This window comes from Ammospiza caudacuta, chromosome 1, assembly GCF_027887145.1.
Source record: "Ammospiza caudacuta isolate bAmmCau1 chromosome 1, bAmmCau1.pri, whole genome shotgun sequence".
NCBI classification, from domain to species: domain Eukaryota; kingdom Metazoa; phylum Chordata; class Aves; order Passeriformes; family Passerellidae; genus Ammospiza; species Ammospiza caudacuta.
Window position 1 is genome coordinate 18,231,472 of NC_080593.1, and position 22,127 is coordinate 18,253,598.

The 22,127-nt window shown below is 40.8% G+C and overlaps 1 protein-coding gene across 3 annotated transcripts in view; it reads right to left on the minus strand.

Moving 5' to 3' along the window:
* The window catches only part of KIAA1217 (KIAA1217 ortholog), a 176,633-nt gene that overhangs the window by 79,274 nt on the left and 75,232 nt on the right, over positions 1-22,127 (minus strand). For all 3 annotated transcript variants that reach the window (XM_058807347.1, XM_058807355.1, XM_058807363.1), the window contains exon 3: positions 14,948-15,143. In XM_058807347.1, coding sequence (XP_058663330.1) covers positions 14,948-15,143 — 196 coding nt within the window. The remainder of the gene's footprint in view (positions 1-14,947; positions 15,144-22,127) is intronic.

Sequence of the window (22,127 nt, forward strand, 5' to 3'; positions counted from 1 at the left end):
GAGTTCTAACCATGCTGGGTCTAGCTCATGAAGAAAACCAAAAGATCTTCTCGTGAGCATCTCCAGTGTGGGAAGGTTTATTAGGACCTGCACAGCAGGAAACAAGCTGCCACAGCACTGCAACTAAGCAATTTCCTGGGATGTACAGCACTAGGGAGTGGATTCAGAAGTGTTCAGCTGAACTACTTTGGATACAAGGAGATGGGGACTGGTAAACTCAGTTGAGTGCACTGTGCTGTTTCTGAGCCATCCCAGGTGTCTCTCTACAACACTGCATTGTCCCAGGGGGAAACATCTTTACTGTCTTGCTGTCTGTACGGGATGGAGCAGGTGTAGCTTCCACAGTGGTATAAAAAGACGGGAGATCACAGAATCACAGAACGGCTGAGGTTGAAAGGAACCTCTGGAGGTCATCTGGTCCACCCCCATCCCACTCAAACAGGGACAGCTACAGCCACTTGTGCAGGACCATGTCCAGACAGTTTTTGTGTATCTTCTAGGACAGGGACTCTGCAGCCTTTCTGGGAAACTTGTGTCTGCTTGGTCAATCTCAGTGAAGAAGGGTTTCCTGACATTAGGGGGAATCTCATGTTTCATTTGGTGATTATTGTCTTTGGCCTTCTCAGTGGGCATGAATGAAGAGAGCCTGGCTCTCCTTTGCCCCTCCCTTCAGGTTCTTTTGCACACTGATGACATTACTGTCCTTGAGCCTTCTCTTCTCCAGGCCAAACAGTCCCAGCACCCAACCTGTCAGAGCAAAGAGGCCCCAACCAAGTTAATAATCCTTGCGACCCTCTCCTGGATTCTGTTCAGTCTTGGGAGGATTCTGTGCTGCCAGGCCTTTGCATCAATCAATAATTTACACAGGTGGGCTGAAGCCTGGCAGAGCATTTTACACAACCTGAATTCACTACAGCAGTTGCAGTGTAGATGCACTGTAAAGTTGTTCTCCCATGACCAATATAATCAGGAGGGTTGGGAACACAAGGCCCTCAGTGCAGTTGCCATCAGCCATCAGCAAATCTCAGCAAATCACAAAATTTAGATTTGACTCAAGTCAATGAGTGACACTTGAAAGTCAGCAACAGGATGGGCACTTTATGGTGCTGAGGTACAAACACTGAGCAAAAGCATTGGGAAAAGTTGATGTCCTAGAATACAAAGGCAAATAATGAAAAGAAGGCATTCCAAGCTAAGATGAGCCCTGTTTCCCCTTAGTCTTTAATATTTTTGTCTCTATGTTTTCTGTAATTGCTCTGAAGGAGGGCAGAAACAGTCAGATGTTCCTACAATCAGTGGGTAATTGTGCTTGCACTTAGGGAAAGAAGATGTTAACTTTCCTGAATACAAAACAGACTAAGCATTACATAACTATTATTTAATATTAGGCTGCTTTTATAAAATAGAGCTGTTAACCTAATCTTTGTATTATTATCAAGAGCTGATACCTCTTTCTTCATTAGACTGCAATCAAACCCCATATAAATCCTACTACAAATTTCCATTTTCCTTTGTCTGGAAAAACTTTTTCAGACTGAAATTAAACTAGTTTTTTTTCAAAGACCGAGAGGAGTTTTCCTATGACTTTTATTTATAATGCCAATATTTAATGAGCTATTAAACCTATTTTTCTCTTTTTAAAATTATAATTGGAGACATCATTTACTTCTTTATGTTCATCATTTATGTCTTTATGTTTCTAGATAAAATTGTCTTTTTAGTGCTCAAATATTCTATGCAGCTAAACATTCTTTAGGATTCAGAAACTACATCTGTAAAAAAAATTAAACAAGTTAATGATTGCATTTATTTCACTTTTCCAAGATATGCAAAGACATACTTACTTTTGATGACTTTTCATAACTTTCAGTTATGAAAAAGTTCTTCCTTATGAAGAACATAAAGAACCTTCTATGTTTTGGCATTTACATTTTATTGGATTTAGTGGCAAAAAACCCCACCTTTTTTTGGCTAAAAAGACAGGCTTTGCATACCAACTTTGCAGTTGGGTGTGACTCGCTTTTCTGCCCCGTTTAAAATTAGCGCAAAATTTAGAAATGCTAGCTTTGCATTTCAGACCATTAAAACCACACTCAGTATTGAGCTACTGAAACCATTAACACAGAGTAAGTGGCAGAGTTGAAAAATCTTCCTTACACACAAGTCTTGATTCTGCCTGTGCTTCAATGCTCCCACAAAATAGTTACCCAAAGCAAAATCACAGTTGTCCTTGAGTCCCAAATTTTCAAAGCAAATATGCATATTATGCCTTTAAACAGACAGCTTAAACATACAACTTGGAGAAATGTTTTGGCCCCAATGTCACTTGAGAGAGGAAAAGATGTTTTCAAAGGCATAATAAATTCTTTTTTCTTTATCCTCCTTTAAATCACATGCCCTTAAAAAACCCTACTGCCTTTCCTCTTGAGATGTCTGAGCCACATCATGATACAGCAATGCTTTAGGGCATTTCCTATTTGACAGAACTAACTGCTCACTTCTAAAAATCCTTTTTGAGCATGACAAAATAAAGAGACTCAAAATCCATTAGTTAAAATAATTCACAATATTTTTCTTCCACACATTGCCCAGGTGAAATTCTGAACACCAACAATACCCACAGGTTCCACTTCATGTAAGCTGCTGGAGCTCTGAGGTGTGTTTTACCTTCAGCTAAAAAATGACTCCCATGGAGATTAAAGCAAGAAGAAATAGAATATAACTTAGACATGGTTTTTGTTAGGGCACAGAACATACATCAGCAAAGCTGCTGGAAAGATAATTAGACACAAGGGATGTTCCTGTCTCCATGTTCCCTCAAGTCCCTCTTGCACTTACTTATGCTTCTGTTGCAATGGATTTACCTGAAACATGAAGATTGTGCCCATTTTTATACATCACAAATCAAAGAGGACTATGAAATTCCCTGCTGCTCCAGGACAACATGTATGAAGATGGCTGTGAACAAGGTAACAACGCCACGCAGCAGTACTGAAGGTGCCCATCAGACAATGCTGTGGCTCCCACTTCCAAGAACTCTGAGGTACTGCCAGCCCTGCACTGTCCTACAGCTACACCACAAACTAGAATGTTCAGCCATCCACTCTGTCATGTAGTATAACTTAGCTGCATAAAAACCTCTGGAATTTTTGATCGTTCTTTGCCCTACAAGCAACAGACCACAGACTTAAACACAGGCCACAGCAGAAAACATTTACATGTAGGCCTCAGTAATATCAGCCTTGTAACAAATTGCTTCATAACATCCCTGTCAACAAAGAGGTATGCTTTAGAGAGGGGCAATTAAACACCCAAGAGGCAAAAGAACATGTTCAAAGAAAGGCTTACAAGCACCAAACTCAGATCTGATGATGATCCTGTGAACACACCACATGACTGCCCTTTCCTTCCCTACATACAGAGCTCTTTCAAAACACAGTATTTTCTGCTGCCTCTTTATCAGTGGTCAGTGGCAGGATATGCAAAATATTTCATCATTTCTCTCAGGGATGATCTGCATGAAACACAAGACAGTGCAATGAAAGATGCAGTTACCCTGACTTGGGTGGCTGAGCCCATCTGTGCTGGATTGGGATGCTCGAGCAGCCTCCCTGTGCCTTCAGCCAGCACGGCTCTGAGCTCAGGCACACACACCACATTCACAGAAAGGCCTTCAGCTCACACAGTGCTGCTGAGCTGCAAAACCCACCTGGGAGCTGAGGACATGCCTCACAGAGTGATGGTGAATCTCACCTGAACACACGGGGTCCAGGCTGGCTTTAGAGCATGGATCTGCATAACCACAGCAGGGTTGGCACAGCACCCATACTGATAAGACCATAACTCCTGAGTCACAACTGTAAAGGTTTACTCCTTATGGCAGGAGCTAATGTCATGCAGGTGTCAGGAAACCACCCAGCTCATATCTCTCAGCACCTCCATCACATACACGGTGCTGACCTAACCCTAAGCCCCGCGTTATCATGGTTATATTGCTAGCAATGATCTCCATGTAGGGCAGCTTACATACTTAGGAGAACTTTAAACACAATTAGCTTTTGTTTAAAGAACAAAAATTATCTTTAGAACTGCATTATTTAAGAGACGAAAGTTAAATACCCGATAAAACAAGAGTAAGTAAACAAGCAAGATTGTGTCCTCTTTGGTGACCTTTACAAGTATCTGTTAGTTCTCTCAAACAATAGATTTTAAATGGAGAAATATAATTTCTCACATAATTCTCTTCAAACAAAAAAGAAAAAAACTGAGGCAGAAAGTTATTTAACTCCTTAGTTTTATGAAATAAAATACAGTTAAAGCTTATATTTGAGTTCATGAGTTTCTTTTCTGTGAAGCTACAGGACTCCCTCTCTGTAGGCATGATCTCTTACAAATTTCTGCACTGAAATATCTTACTGGCATTTGGCAATACCTAAGTCCAGCTGAAGAGAAGTATTTACTGAAGAGAAAATCTGTATTTGGCTGGTATAGGATACTTGGGCGCTGGAACATTGAAACCTTCCCACAGAACCAAAAACCACTGGCATGAACAAGACACTCCTACTCTCTTCCAACACAGCTATTGTATGTATCCTCTGGAAATTCTGGGTCAAATCTGAAAATTTCTAGTAATAGTAAAGCTGGATGGACTGCAGCAATCAAAACCTGGATGCATTGGGAGCTCTAGACTTTCTTGAAATACAACGGTATATACAACGGTACAACTAAAATGGGGAAAATTAGATTAGTTTCACTCTTTACCCCTAACCGTATCTTTCTAATAAGATGGGTAATCTTTGTTTTTTCCTGCTGCTTTAGCTTGATCTGCCACCCATTGAATCAGTCTCTGTCCCTCATGTTGAAGTCAGCAGTAATGGTAACAAGCAAAAGTGAGAAAAAGCATCCTTGTTTCTTACTTATATTTATGTCAAGTCATTACTTGAGACTTGCATGAGTTTTAAAAGCTAAGGATAATCTTTAAAGTCTCAATGATAACTGTTTATGTTGGGGCTAGGTCTTTCTTCAAAAGCACATTTTAAAATTTTAATTTCTTATAACTAAGATTTCAAGATATTTCCATTTTTAATTTGCTTTTGACAAAATTGTCAAATATAAGACCGCAAGGATGGCAGAGGCCCATATTGTTGTTTTCTGTTCCCCATCCCTCCTTTCCCCCCAGCTATCTAATAAACAGAGCAAACACACATCACCAAATTCTGCCAAAGTTATGCAGACACAAGTTTATAACAGTAACAACTCTTGCAGCATGGAAGAAATTCCTCAATATTAAGTTCTTACTTTTCATACCCTCAAGACTTAAGTCTCCTATTTCACCACAGTTTCAACTAGTCTGAGGTCATTGCCATGATCCTTGTGGAATTTCTAGCCTGAAGCTCTCATAATAACTTCTGTTAGTAGTCCCTCCTGAAAATCTGTCCTCCACATTCAGAAAATGTTCTATAAATATACTTAGCTGTCTTAAAGTACTAAGAGAATAAAAAAGTAGATATTTTAATGAATAAAAACAATTACTTATTTAATTTCTTTTTTTGCACAATAGTCTGAAGTGATTTGTTCAAGGTATTAAGTTGTTCGATGACAGTTTCAATAAAAACAGGAACTGTTTCATTTAGATTTCACTGCTATTTCATTCTTCTCTGCAACTTACAGTGACTTGCAATAATTTGCTACTTAATGAAAAAGACAGATGGAAAACTCAGTAGCCACATAAATTTCCTACCAAAATGTTATGAAAAATAAAGGTTAACTGCCACTAAAATACTACCACTTTTCTACAAACAAATGCATTCAACTGGCTAAGAAGAATAAGTAAAAACAAACAAACAAACGGACAACTTTTTTTACCTAAAGAAAACACAGTATTTTCCCTGTCTGATTCCTGATAAAACCTGTGAAAAAGCATCTTCAAAGCTGTCAAAAGGCAACTTTGCCTATACAGCTATATCAGCAAGTCCAAATACTGTGAACAGTTACTTCTATCATCTAGAGATTCTGAGAGAACATTTCAGTTTAACCAAGTTCCCCAGGTGGAAATCAATGTTCTGGCAGGATCACTTTTGGACAATAATTGAATTCTGTTGCACAGAATAGCCCAACTGACCAATAAGGAGACTTATTCATACCCTGAACTGACAAAACAATGCCAGCAAAGAACACAAAACCCCTATGATACTGGATGAAAAAATATTCTAAAAATTACAAGCGAACAATTCAGTGAGATGAACAAGAAGTTTCATATAACCACAGTTATTTTTCAGAGGGCCCCCAGAGGCTCTGCCATGCTGCATTTACTGCACTCACATGCACCAGTTTTGCACAATAAAATCAGAGAACTCCACACACACAGGCACAGGACATGCCCATGCAGGATCTGCTTTAGTCCACCAGAAGCTGAGCCCCTGATCTCTGAAGAAGCTCCCAGCCAAAGGTGCCAAGCTGGCCAGTACAGTTTCCAAGGATGTGCCTGCCAAATCTATGCAGATATGTGAAGCATTTAAGGTCACTGTAGTCAAGTACTTTACAGAGGGGCGCTTTTGTTACTAACTTCTAAATGGGCAAAAGCAAAAAAGACAAGAAAATATCAATTAAATTTCTTGTTCTTCCTCTTCAATAAACGCACAAAAAAAGAGATCCTACCCAACTGTATTTCCTTTGTGTATAAATCAGCTGTATTAAATTCATTATTTAAGTAAAAACTATTTTTATAAACCATGTTTTTTAGTACTAAATGAGGTACAATTGATGTGTTTAAGGGCAGAATGTGACCATTTTAATAATCCATAGCCATGAAGCATTAAAGTAATGCAGGCCATGCATGCCTTTGCAATTTTGTTCCATTTACCAAATGGTCTGTATTTACAGCAAGAAATTCTCTTCAATATTTCTGAAGTTATTTCATTTCTAAAAAGTTCACTACTGTCAGTAGCAAATTGAGGGGTTCAGCCATCAGCATTGAAGAGCACAGTTGGTTAGGGAACCACACCAAAAATTCACCTCTGTGGGCTCTAACAAACAGCTTGACTTTAAATGGAGTCCTCACAAGCTACTTCAGACAAGATCTTGGAACCAAGCCCTTAGTTTGCATGATTAAGAAGAATGCCAAGAGGCCATTCCCTAGACTCACTCCAACTTGTCATTATCTTTCATGTATTGGGGAACCAAAACTGGACACAATGCAACCTCACAAATGGTGAGAAGAGGGGAATAATCACTTCCCTTGACCTGCTGGCTACATTTTCCCCATAGACAGCTATGCAGTGTTCCCTCGCTGCGAGGACATGCTGCCAACACACACTCACCTTGTTGTCATACCCTAAGTCCTTTCTGCAAAGCTGCTACCAAGCCAACCTGTCCTTGCAGGGCTGCTCTGTCCCTGGTGAAAGGCTGCATTTGCCTCTCTGGAGTTTCATGACGCTCCTGCTAGTCCATTTCTCTGGCTCATTGGGTCCCTGTGAAGTGGCCATCATTGGGCACATCAACTGCTCTCCTTGGTGTCAGACTTGACCCCACTGCTGGTTCATTCCATCCCAAAAACAAGGTTTCTGATGTCAAAAATCACTGGAGAAAGTCCAGCCCTGAGAAGAACAGCTAAAACTCAGCTGCCAGTTACACACCCTGAAGGCCACCCTACCTCCCCCATGTGGCTACAAGGAGGCTATGAGAGATATGAAAGGCCTTGTTAAAGCCAAGATAAACAACATCCACTCTCATACCCACAGATGGTCTATTCATCACAGAAGGTAATTGGGCAAAACAATGGTACAAGCACCTCTCTCCTATGAAACAGACGAGTAGTTAAAAAATATCCAGAAGTGCTCCCATCTTCAGAGCTGCTCAGACCATTGCCCCTATTGTACCAAGAGAACACCCTAATCAGCAGGCTGTCAACAAGCTTCTGATGCAGTGATTATCCTCTTATCCTGCTTGAATTGGGTGCTCTGTAGCCAGAAATGCAGAAAAGAGACAGAGAACAAGAACTTAATACAAGTCCTATATGATACCACAGAGATGACATTATTTCCCTCTGGGAACAGAAACTTGAACTTAGGCCCAGCACAGTAATTATCTGTTAGAATCACTACCTAAATGTATAAACAGTACTGGGACCAATGATTAAATCCAAGAGCTGTCCTCATTCAGGGAGTTGCTGTTAGCCCTGGCAGCAAATCCTAAATACAATGTGCTGTGGGACAGGCTATGCTTCTCTCCTTGGCTGAAGTCTTACACTTCTTACAATGCGTGGAATTGCAATACAGTTTTTTCCTTTGCATAACCATATCAAATGGAAGGCTCTGGTGTTTGTGTGACTTATTGTATTAGAGGTAGACTTACAAATTTTGCCTAACACAAAAATTAGATCAGATTTATCCAAGTGATAGCTCCTGTCCTAGATACACCCCATGGGACAGTTCCATCTGGCCTCCTACCTTTGCTCTGAAGGAAGGAGGCCTGTACACGATACTCCAGCTGCTAAATCTGTCTTCCAGCAGACACCAAATGCTGAAGGCTCAAATTGCTGCTGCTAAATCAGAACATGAAGTGATGGTAGAGCTCAACAAAGACATTACATCTTTTATGAGGGCATAATTTGGGATAAAGAGAAAAGCCGCTACCACCCTGGCATAGCTTTATTCAGTTCATCCAGGTTGCACACTCTCTACCTCTCCTACTATCTTCATCACTTTTCATTCTGATTTTTTCATTTTGCAAGGTTCTGAAATGGGAGTATTTTGTCACTAGGTATTACCCATCACAGTGAGGCACTGGCTTTGCTCAAGCCCTTCAGTATAACTGCAGTGCAAATGAATAATAAAGTTGCATTCAAAAGTCATTTAACAGATGTAGCAGTGACAGACACAGACTTACATAACTAATGTGTTTGTTTTATACACTGTACTTATTATCTTCTATTCCAGTATCACTGCAATGAACCCATTAGATCCATGCTGATACAACCTGCTGCAACAAAATTCAGCTCCAGTGTGACACAGCATCTAAAATATCCTGCATATCAGCTTTTTGGTGGCAGACAATGTACCTCTGTTGAGACAGTATGTACTAAATAGTATCTTGCTCCTTGGAAGCATTTTTTTTTCAAGTTCTCCCCACACATTTTATTATAGGAGAAAGAAACTCTTAAGTAAACAGTAATTGTGGGTACAAGTGCTGGGGAGTCACATATTTCACTCTTTCCTATACCTGCCTTTCATATATCTTGTAGAGATAATAAATTAAACAGAAAAAACTCTGATATGTCAATATCATTCATTATATTCTTTTACTCTTTTGCTACAAAACATTTCAGGTAAGAGGTGTGTGTTTTTTTCTTTCCAAGTCCAAAACCTTTAGTTACCATAATTTGAAGAAAAGGAAAAGAAAACAAAGTCTTGGAAAGCTGGAAGGAAAACCTTAGAGTATTATAATTTCCTAGGGTCCCTGTTTCAATTCATTAATTGGAACTAGTTGTTTTAGGCTGTTTTTCCTATAGACCTGTCAGTCTCTGTTAAGCCATCTGACCACAACAGCAAATATTTACATGACCTTTTTGCATGTTGGCTGCTTTGCATACACTATAAAAGGCAAGATAGGGAAAATTCTTTAAGATGTCTGAATACATTAAAGTTATACTCAGCCTTAACTTGAAATGCACTTCCCAGGGAGTTCCTCTCCCATGAACTAAACTGAAGTTCTTGCTGACTTCATTAGGCTTAAATCATGCCCTAAGGAATCAGAGGGCAGTGCCACTACTAGCAAATCACAGGTTTCTCATATGAAGTCTATGGCCATTCACACATCTTCTGTCTGATTTTACAGGTCAATTTTAATTTCTAGCTCATAAATAGTAAGTACCAATTAATTACCTCCAATATAATATACCAGTCTACCTTTAGCATTTATATTTTTTTCTGTGTATCTTACAGTATTTTGCATACACATGAATAGAGAGTTATTTCCACTGCCAGCTGAAAAGCAATGATCTGTCTCTCTGTAAAGGTTTTGCTATGAGTGAAAATGACACTATGGCACTTTCTTTTTTAACAGTCTGAGAAACATCTGCAAGAAATGCTATAAAAGATTGAGGCATTATGATTATAGCCAGTAATGGCATTTCCATATAAGGTGGCAGCAAACTAATTAATCAGACATGAAAATCTGTGCCTGCCAAAACTAGGGTTTGGGGGCTAATAAATAATAATCAGAATACTCCATGATTGCTTAAGACCCTCCCCATGCCAATCCTTAAGCATTTGTATAATTTTACTCCTTTATGTAATCCCTCCAAATGCAAATAAAATGCAAATGTTGGCAGGCTCAGACATTTCTGAAGAGGCCTTTTCACACCACCTAACATTAGGCACAGGTTTACCAGTAGGGAGCTCAGTCTTCCTTTGCTCCTCATCCATCTGGACTAGAGTGGCTGGGCACCCTGGCTGGGGCACCCAAAAAAAGATGAGCCATAAAGCTTCATCCTCCTCAGTCACTACTCAGACCCAACTCTTTGTTGTGCATCCCACATCCTTCCTTCACCCAGCCCTGCAGGAGCACCAAGAGCAGTGGCTGCAGAGGGAAGGGGTGGTGTCCACACCTGCCCTTCCAGGCTCTGACCCATCACATTGCCTGCCCCGGGCACTCCATCCCCACACAGCCTGCCAGTGCCTGCCCTTATGGATGCTGCCCATTGTTTGGACAGATGTCCCACATGAGAGACCACAGGTGAAGATATTTGTCAGCCTTCATTTCCCCGAGGAGGTACCGGAGCAGGGACAGCAGCGAGCAGCAGCGCGGGCACAGGCGGTGCTGCCGTAACCTCGCTGGATGCCTGTCAGGTTCTGCTTCCTCCAGGCAAATTGCAAGTGAAGTTTGCTGAAAGCTTTTGAGCACTTTCCAGGTTTCAGATGATTCTCACTGACAGTTTTGCTAGATAATTTTTTTTCCCACAGTTATCGCACTGGAAAAGCTCCCAGTTTTCAAATAGGTATTTTAAAATACATTTAATTTTCTCTTGCACAGTGAATTAATTTATTTTAATATCTTGCTTTGTCTCCAGGCTGCACAATGATGAAGCAAGTGTTGATTTCTACTTTTCTTAGCCAAGAAAGACCTTAATTTCAAAAGCTGTGGCTGAAATTTTAAATGGGCCCACAATAAGAAAACTGTTTTCTAGGTCAACTCCACGTGAGTACCATGTCCTGTCAGATTAGCCTGACTGACAAACCCATGATAGTGAGGTAGCCAAAATGCATTTGTGTTGTTCCTTCTCAGGCTCCATGTTAATTCAGACCACAATTTGAAAACAAACTGACTCATATATAGCTAGTAAAATAGGAACCCACAGAATAATTAGAATTTCAAAAAGAAAACATCAGTTTTTTTAAAATGCATTGAGATATACAACGTAAAATAGAAGTTTCCAAAAGTTGATTATTCTCCTGGCTGAAATTATGTTCACTTAGAATCAAAACATAATTTTTATTTAAATTATATTAAATTAAATTAATAGATATAGAAAGAGAGGTGATGATACACAGATTATTTCAAATCATGACTTGAAGTACGTTCATGACACTTTTAAAACTGAAGTTATAAACAGTTTTCTGTTTTTTAAAAATAAACTTTCCCCTTTTACAGTTGGAAATAAAAAGGACCACAGCATGCAAAGCATCTCAAAAGTAGAATTTCAGAACGTTGCTGATGATGTTGTTAGAACACAGTGGCAGAAGAGATCAAAAAGAACATTATTATAAAAGAAATGCACATAATAGTAACAATAATAATATTATTGTTGAACTATTAATAATGAATAATGAACTATTTTGGAATACTTTTTATCTTTTAAAACAAACTATTTGTTGCTAATTTGTTCCTGGAATTGCTTGAAAAAGGCAGATTGTGGGGTGATGACAATGTATTACCTTCTATTTGTCTAGTATGACGATCCCTTAAGCCATACACATATCTGTGACCACTCCTAAAAACTATCAACTGAAATGCTTCATATTACATTGCCTCCCTGTTGTTTGTTTACTTTTTTCTTTCTCCTGCATTTGGCCTGTTCATGATGGGATAGGCTGGGACCTTGTTTCTGGCACATGAAAGACAGGGGGTTTTGCAGGGTCTGAAATTCTGGCCATTAAATAGTGTATCTTCATGTGGCTGTCCTCCATTAGGGCATGGACAACACATTTCAGTACATGCAAGAGATGCTAACAAAAGGGTTTAAGAATGAACTTCTTAACAATGAAGTTAAGGTCCTCCCATCTTAGCAAAGACAGTATCAAACTGTAAAATTTCAGGGCAGCAATGCTAGGCAAGTGTCCAGGACGGTTTCTGGATGAGCAACAAGTGGTTACAGCAGCACTTCTCAGCTGGAGAAGAAATGGCCTGAGAGAAATGACAGGCCAAAGCAATCAGACACGGCCTGAGGGAGGCAAATAGCAATTTGATGTTTGCTGTCACTTCCAACACAAGGACTAAGGGGCATAACCTAGAGCTGATAAATAAATATAAAACAAAGCAACAGGAAAGCAGTGGTTGGGCAGTAAACCAACAGGAACTTGCTGCCTAAGTCACAGATGCACTGTGGAAAATTTACATGGGAATCAAAGGTGGACTGAACAAATACCTGGAGGAGACATCCCTTGGTGGTTATTACACAGGTAGAAACCATAACCAGGAAATCCCTAAGCTGAAAATACCTTGAGGCTGAGAACACTTGGGGGAAGGATCACACATAGACACACAGAGGACAGGGAGTGATTCAGGACAGCCAGCACAGGCAAGTTCTGTCTGACCAAGCCAGGGGCCTTCTGCAGCAGGCTTCCACAGCAGTGGACAAGGGAAGGGCTACAGATGCCCCTTATATGGACTTCTGTAAAGCCCCTGACATTGTCCCCACAACATCCTTCTCTCTAAATTAGATGGATTTGATGTGTGGACTGGTAGACTGACAATTAAGTGGTTGGATGGTTGCATCCAGGGGGTAGTGGTCAATGGCTCAGAGCCCCAATGGACATCAGGGACAATTGTTGTCCCTTGGAGTCTGTACTGGGACCAGTGTAATTTAATATTTTAAAAAATTACATAGATGAAGTGATTAAGTTCACCCTCAGCAAATTTGCAGATGGCACCCAGCTGTTGACAGGCCAAAGGAGCAGGATGCCATCCAGAGGGATGTGGACAAGCTCAAGAAGTGGGCATGTGGAAATCTGATATGGCTTAACAAGAGCAATGCAAGGTGCCCTGAGTCAGAGAAACCCCTGGAATCAACACAAGTTGGGGGATGAAAAGAGCAAGAGCAGCCCTGCCCAGAGGGGCTTGCTGATGGGTGAGGGGCTGGACATGACCCAGCCATGTGCCCTCCCAGCCCAGAGAGCCAAACCTGCACTGGGCTGCATCAAAAGCAGCCTGGGCAGCTGGTAAAGGGAGGGGATTCTGTCCTTCTGCTCTCTTGAGGCACCACCTGCAGTGCTGCCTCCAGCTCTGGGGTCCTCAGCCCACACGGTGGGGCTGGACTATGAGCTCCAAAGGCTCAACCACTTAACATTACATTGAAGCAAATACAAATTTTACAGAAAATCCTGGGGTGAAGTAAGTCATCCTGGGGATGCCCTAGCCAGCAAAGACTTACAGGCAGTATAGTATAGTATAGTATAGTATAGTATAGTATAGTATAGTAAAAGTAATAGTACATGTATAGTAAACATACATGTGCTCTTAAAAAACATCTCAAAAGCACAAGTCTTATGCAGGTTGAAGTACTGCAAATTTCTTCTCCGAAAGCCCAACATACTGGTGGCCCAGCAGGCTGTGGGAGAGCAGCCATTTGTGAGCTGACATGGACAAGGATCAGCTTCTTGTTTCCAGCCCCACTGCTCTTCACTTTTCAGCTCTGGGAGAGTAAGGGACCCTTTCCAGCCCTGTTTTCTTCACACTTGTTGTGTTTGTCAGATATTATAATACTCTTGAGAGAAACTGTCTTAGATTATTGAGGAATGAGTAAACCACCGTGACAAGCTTACAAGCATGGCATGATTTACAGTCCAGCCTTCGATTTATGTCACTCTGTATATTGGGAGAGGAGCCTACAGGAAAGCAGCATTTCAGTTTATTACCTATGAGCAAAACCTGCCTTCCTCAGCAATCCAGAGATGAGTTACATGCCTTCCCACAACGCTTTAACTGCCCTCTGGTGTCTTCCCTCAAAAGAACAGCCTTTACTCCTACTATCCATCAGCTGAGCTGAATCTCTGAGACAAAATTCACCATCATAAAAGGAGCTCTGGCTCACAGCTGGGCTAAATTCAACCCTGAGTTATGGGAAGAATGCAGGAAGCAGAGCTGTCCACCTGTGCTGACACATCTCTCGTGTCACTGTGCAGACGGAAGGGCACTGCCCCAAAGTAAAGGGATCTCCATCAGCATATCCATTGAAATCCTTGGCCTGGAAAGCTACTGCCACACAAATACAAACCTTTTCAGTAAGATGGATTACTAAGACAATAGTATCCCTAGGTTTCTTTCAACTAAATCTGACTTTGAAGATATGACAAAGTGAAAAACCTGTGTCTGCTGTCTGAAAATGAGGGTACAATCTCGCATTAAGTTCATCGCCAAATACTGCGCAGGCTTGGCAGGAAGTATTTGCAGCAGTGGATTTTAACCATTTCTCAGCATTTCATCTCTCTCTCCTTGCATTTCTACCATGCTGTCATCACACTTTCAGATCTTATGAAAATAATTTCACCATTCCCCCAAGTTACTCAGTATCCCCTACTGAGTTAATTTCCAAAGAACAACCTGACATGAAAAATAATGTGCTACAAAGTCTTTACTTTTTCAACCCCAACCTATTTAAGACTGTTTTAAATCCACAAATGGAAAACACAGACTAAACACAGACTGGAGAAGGACTGGAGCAGGCTCTTACCCAGTGATCTTTCCTTTGTTTGGTTTGCTGACCGCACAACGGGAAGACTTGCCCGCGTGCGGCTGCCCCTTGCAAAGGGGGTTGGAGAATCACCTTCAGACATGACCTCTAAGGAATCAGCAGATGCTTCAGAGAGGTGTTCTGTGTGGTCACCCAAATTGGACTGTGGGCTCTGGGACGGTTTCGGGCTTCTTGTCTGCAAAACAGAGTATTTCCTTATTAGTCTACTGAAACCAGTGTGGAAGGAAAAAAAATCAAAGAGAAGAAGGAAGAAGTCCAATTCTTCAAATTCTGGTATGCTGGAGGTCACTTGTAGAGATTATTTAGGAAAAGTGTCCTTGGATATTCCGCTGCAGTTTTTACGGTTGTATATCCACATTGCAAATTTTGTCGCTAACAAGGCCATGAGGATAAGACTTGTGCTGAGGAGACATACAGTAATGCCATTCTCCTTGTCCACACACACACACTCACACACACTCTAATTTTATCAAATCTGCTAAGAAAAATCCTCTGAAAAGCAGTACTGTAAAGGAGTAGTGAAGCTATCAATTTCAGTATCTTCTGCTGTGCCATCTATGCAAGGTCCAGGTCATGCAGCATAGCCAAAATAGTGATCCAACATTTCAAGTTGAAATCATAAACAATTACTTTTTGTTGTTGTTGCACCAGCTTAAATCAGAACTGTCTTCATTAGCTGACCAAATTAATTATGACTTTTACTGCAAAATCATATTAGTAATTGATAAACACAGCTGCTGGGAAAAAACCCAACTCTTCCAGCAGGGGAGAGATATGGTTTCATTTATGCACTTCTACCAAGTCTTCACGGTAGGATCTGCCTAGTAAAAACACATTCAATAGGAAATAAAATGTCCTGAACATATTTTGCAAACTATAAATGACATTAAAGCCCTTTCCACAAAAGGGGTTGCTTTAAGAAGCATAGTCAATATTGTGTAGTGAAACCCTCTCACTCACAACCACATGCACTATTACTCTGGAAGAATAATTCCCTGGTCTCTCTCAATCAAACCATATCACAACAAACGGGAACATACAAAGCAGAAATTCAAAGCAAAGCAAGCTTACTAGGTTCCAAACCCAGTATGTAAATATGAACATTATAGACATCTATAATCAGCACCAGGCACAAGATAGCATTAAAATTATATGTTTTTACCTCCCCTATCATTTAAGGTCAGATGCTATTATGTTAAAAATTGCCTGTATCAAAATCAACTTCAACTCTAGGTTTGAAGCTGCTGTCAAGATCCAAACAAGATTATGCTTCTTTCTGGAAAGCTAAGCTAACTAATCTTGCTGACATCTGTTTCTTTCAGTGGTTTTTCAAGTGAAATGAGCAAAAGTCATTTCAGCATCACATACTATTCCTTATGTGACTTCGAATGTATGAAAAGCTTTAACTTTTATTACATTTTCATTAGCTGGCTGTAGAGGTCTGTTCTTGCCAAGTTGTGCAGTTGCTCACAAATTACAATTATTAGATACACCTCACAAGAAAGTAAATCCTCCAGAACTAGTCACTTTCTAAATTCTAATATTAAAATAGTAGGTACTATCCAATGTCCTACAGTGAAATTGTTCAAGAGCATTGAATATTATGCAGGACTTAAAGCTAACAACATTTTTTCTAAAGTATGCTTTGAAGTGCCTCTGACATGGTCAGCATTAGTCTGCAGTTGTAAATACAAGGACTTGTGCCAGGAAAGTTACAGAGGTGACAAGTGACCTGCAAACACAGAAAAGAATCTGATAAGATAGTACTTCTTCATCAAACTTTCCAAAATGGCTTGTGAACCATCACTGCTGAAGTATTTTGTTTACACAGGCATATTATGGAAGTATTACCAAGCCAAGACATTACAGCTCTGTAGCTCCTTGTAGTGATTAAAAACTTATCTGTATAAATCCATTCATAGGGAGCTAGAAGGCATATAATTCACCCTTTCTAGAAAACCATGACTAAAAGAAACAAGATTAAAAAAAAATTAAGGCAACAAAATCAATCTACAAAAGAACCTTCGTTTCAGAGTTTGTTGGGAAGGAGATTGCTTTTGTTTCTTAAAGAAAATATATACTGATAAAATAGAAATATGGATCAAGTTTACTTTGCTTTTGCTTATTTTTTTTCTCTTCAATTTATAATAAAATAATCCCCAAATGTCATTTGAGACATGCAGTTGCATGTGTATTGTTCACTGATAATATGAACAGATGTATATTTGAGGAGTAAGGGGACACTTTATTACCAAAATCAACAGGCACGGATTTAGCTGAGCAGTTGCCCAGTGTGTCCTGTGAATGCACAGATGGAGCCAACCCAGCACTGCTGCGTTTCTTTGGTTGTCCCTGGGGAAGTGCTGTAGGACCTAAGACACAGCATCCCAGACCCCCACATATGACATGATGTCATTACTGCAGCTAAATCTGTTGGGTCTAGCTGAGATAATTTTCTCCATAGCAGCCTTCATAGTGCTGTAGACTGTATTGGTGGCTAGAAAGTGTTGATAACACACCATTATTTCTGCTACTGTTGAGCAGGGCATGCACGGCATAAAGGCTCTCTCCAACATTCCCTCACTCACCCAGGAGGCTGTGGGTGGGCAAGATCTTGGCAGAGGATGTAGTCAGAAAGGCTGACCCAAAATGACCAAAGGAATATTTGATACCACTTGATGACTGTTCAGCAATAAAAGCTAAGAAAAAAGAGGAGGAAAGGGACCATTTTTTACCATATTTGTCATATGGAACAACTGCTACATGTACTGGAGCCTGAAACCTCAATTCCCAGGAAGAGCCTGGACATCATCTGCTGATGGGGAATACAGAATACTTTGTTTACTTTAGCTCCCGCAAGTGACCTTTGCTTTTTCTTTATTAAACTGCATTTATCTGAAGCCATGACATTTTTCCATCTTATTTTCTCCCCTGCATCCCCAGCAGAGGAGGGGGGATGGAGTGGCTTGGTGGGTAGCTGGTGTTCAGCCAGGACCAACCCACTACACTCAAAAAGATTGGTTTTGAGCAGCCCTTGTTTCTCACCACCTATGCTGCAGCTTTCTGAGGCAATCCAGAGACACATAATGGATTCTGCTCAGATACAAATCCCAGTCCTCCTCTTAATCCACCAGCTCAAATCCATAGGAGTAATCCACTCTAGTAAGTGGAGCGACACCAACATAAAGCCAATGCAAGCTATAAACGAGATCCACCAAATACACACGTGAAGTTTATGAAAGACTTCAAGTTATTTGTCATGCTAAATTTCTGTAAACATTGCATTCCAGGATTCTGAATTTTAAACAGATTCTAAAAAAATTCTCAAGCTCAATAACAACAGTGGGTATTCAAAAGAGATATGAGTGCAGATTTGATAGGAAAGCATTTTTGTTATCGGCAACAAGCACAAGGCTTGATGCTACTTAATAATCAAGTGGATTCCTAGGTATGACTTAGAAAAGCCAACTCATGTGCTGAGGAAGGAGCCAGCAACATTTACAGAGCTATAGCTACAAGTATTTGTAAAGATTTTTGAAGAAAGTGCAGAAACCTTCAGCATGCTCCAACCTTGTAATAATTATTCAGGATGATGATTCTAATATCAAATAAGAAAAATAAGACAAATGTCAAATAAATACTTAATAATAATGCCATATATGTTTTTTCCACTGAATGTTCACTAATATTAAATTGCTTAAAATACCCTAGCAAGTGTCATTTTAAGGACTTTTCAGGAATGAGCACACAGCACAAGCTTTCACAAAATAAATGCTGACCACAATAGTCAATGTTTCAGGACTCAACAGAGGACCCAACTAGAGTCATAGTCTAGACTGCTGCTATGTGAGTCAGAACGGTGCTGTAGCAAAAAACCCTGAAATACCTAACAGAGAAGAAAACTCAAGATATACCCACTAAGGAACAGCATTATCCAAAATTAAAATGTATAGAGACTCCACAGAGGCAGACAAACTCAAGGAAATGCTGGCACATTCCAAGCCACCTCAGGGATAAATGCCAGAAAACAGAAGAAGGTTCAGAAGAGGCAGCAGGTCTCTCTCCCCCTCTGCCAAGACCAGTTAGGTCACATTTCCTCAGCCAGCCATGGTCTTTCCCCCCAAGATGAATGTTAGGAGGCACTCCCCTGAATGTTTGTGCAATAAGGTTCATCTTTCACCCAGCTGAATTGAGCTGACACTCCTTAAGGACTTCTCTGATAAAAGATACTCTCTGTGCTAGTTCTGGGTCACAAGATCATCAGAAAAGATATGCCAAAATAGGGATGGACCATTCTGGTGTAAACATACATGTAATTACAGTGTAAACTTACAATCAATTAGTGCGTCTTGATGACTCTTTTACTTAGGATACACTATTTTATTTACAAGGATTTAGACCCTTGTAACCTTTTCAGGGTACATATTTAAGTATAGCACATGGAGCTAGCAATTACAGAAGATCTTTCAACCACTCCTGGAATTTAACAAAGAATTAAAACTGTAGCTGATCATGCCTCATGACAGACATCTGTCTGCTACAGCTTGGCAAAAGAATGCACTTTCAATACATCTGCTTTAGTCCTTTCACTGACTCAGAAAAAATAAAGAAAAAAGTGCAAGGCTCTTTAAGTGCAGTAAAATTGCAAATAATTAAGAATAAAGCCTGAAAGTACCTGATTAATGAAAAGTGAGATACTGCACAGATGCCAATGTAATGGGCAGTCATGGAGTAGCAGAGATTTTCATCAAGTTCTCTGCATGCCTCTGGTCCTCTGCTCACATTTGTCCACACTAATCCTCTCATGCTTTTGTTCTAGCTGGTTTTATGTTTCTGTTATTCATAGTGTTCTTCTATGCTCATTTCCAGTTATTTTTTATACTAATCTATATAACAGAAACCTTTTTTCCCTCTTTTCCTTTCTCCTGCAAATTTGCTTCACACATTTCCACAGACAAAACCTAACTCAGAAAAAAAAACTGCACAACCCAAAGAAAGTTTTAATTTCATCTCTCAATCAATTCCCACTTTTTATTTCTTGTCTCCAGGAACTTCCTTAGCCCTTATCTTGATAGAAGCTTATCTATTCAGGAGATTAATTTTACGTATCTTGAAAGTTGCTAGCACTCCTGGCAACACACAAATGGTAAACAAAGGCACCAAAAAATAAAACAGAGGTAGTAAAATACATCTTTCCAATCACGTACTCTAACAAACATAGAATAGGCAGCTCCCCTTCCCCCACATTGAAGAGTCTTCTTGACATTTCAAATAGAGAGGAAAAATCAGTAGAAAAATGGAAGCCTATTCTTCTTGACCTTCAAGTAAGCTGCTTGTCCTGTGACATGTGCCAAAGGATATGTGACAGACTGCACATAGGCATATAAACAGGCTGTGTTTCATGTATGATGAGTTTATTAACCCTGAAGTATTACCACAGCATGTGAATTCTTACTACTGCAACAGTACTTCTTCATCACATTTATGTCACATTATTGTTGTCTGAAGGACAGATCTGCTTTTTCCACAGATACAGAGTCTTTGGGTTTTCATATTAACACACCAACAGGGTTTTACTTGCCTGGACACGCTATTAGTGACACATTATTGTTGAAGAGAGAGCGAGTATGACCCATATTTTCTCTTTTTTAAGCATTTCCCATATTTTTCCACAGCACTTTCTCAGTAAAGTTCAATGCTTATACATGGTTGTATAAACTAAAGTTCATATTACCTCTGTGCAACTGATGTATTTGGATACTCTGTCCCACTGGAGGCGGGGAGATGACTCAGCAGCTGAACGCAACATCAAACCACCTCTTGTAACAAACTCACTTCTGTGCTTCTGGTGCTTTTTTCACCATTACAAGATGTAAAAATCTGTGGCATCTTTCTTTGGGATACCCTCAGTGGGAAATGGTACCATGCCAGGAGCAGGCACATGCCCGCATCCGTGCTCTCCAGAGCTGAAGAGAGTGGGAGGCAGCTGCCCACTCGCCCACATACAGATCCTGTAGGTGCTAGTTATGCTCCTCCCTGATGCCTGGTCATGGACTAACACATCTCTAGCATTCATTTCTCTATTTCTTCTCTATTTCAAACCCAAACTTTCCACTACTTTCTGTTGAATCAACAACAACCAGTTACAAAGCCAGTTCTTTCTCACAAGCATCTCAGTTTGGTGGCAATATGGATTTCTATGGTATGAATGGCCAGAATGATTTCCTCTTTGATAAGGAGAAATGCCTGAGCCATGGCTGCCCACCACCCCAGCACTGAAGCAAGGTACTCCACTTGCCTGGAGCCTCCTTGGCTTGGAGGCCTGTTCTGTGCCGGATGCTGCCCAAGCTGCCCCTTCCCTGCCGGGCTGCTCCTGCCCCGGGGGTGCCGAGGGCAGCCTGAGCTCGCCATGCTCACACGGGAGCGATGCCAGCAGGGCATAAGGCACAGAGCCTGATGCCAGCAGGGCACAGAGCCCAATGCCAGCAGGGCACAGGGCACAGAGCCCTCCCCTGACCACCTGCCGCGCGGCCATTGAGCCAAGCAGTGAATTTGGGGAGCTGCAAACGTGAGGTGCTGCCCCAGAGCAGATCTTGGCATGCTCTGAGAAAGGGAGGAAAAAGACCCAGAAGAACTTCTCCAAGTAAGGTAAAAGAAAGCATTCCTCCTCCCTCCCGTGGTGAATGGGAAGGAGGGGAAGATACCTCATCCAACAGCCCTGGTAATGCTCAGTCACAGCCACGCACCACCCATCCTGTGACAGGGTCTGGATGCTCCAACGAGTGGACGCTTTGCTCAATTCAGTGAATTTATTTGAAGGTAAAACTCCTCTCTGCTTATGACAGGATCTTTATCTACTACTCTGTATTCACTTATGCTGATACCAGTTTCTTCCACCTAGAGGGAAAAAAAAACATGTCTAATGATGGGACAGAGTTTATCTGCCATATTTTTAGGTTGTAATGATATTCAAATCATCCTAAAAATCTGCACGTTTTCCCACGAGCCTTGCTAGCTCCTGTTGGTGGCCAGCTGCATGCTCCCTGCTGTGGCAAGCTGCCAAAACTCATTTCTTTTAATCCTGAGTGCTGTGAATCACCGAGCAGGACATCCACAGGCTGCTCCCCCTAGGCAAGACCATGGCTTGCTCTTCAGCTGG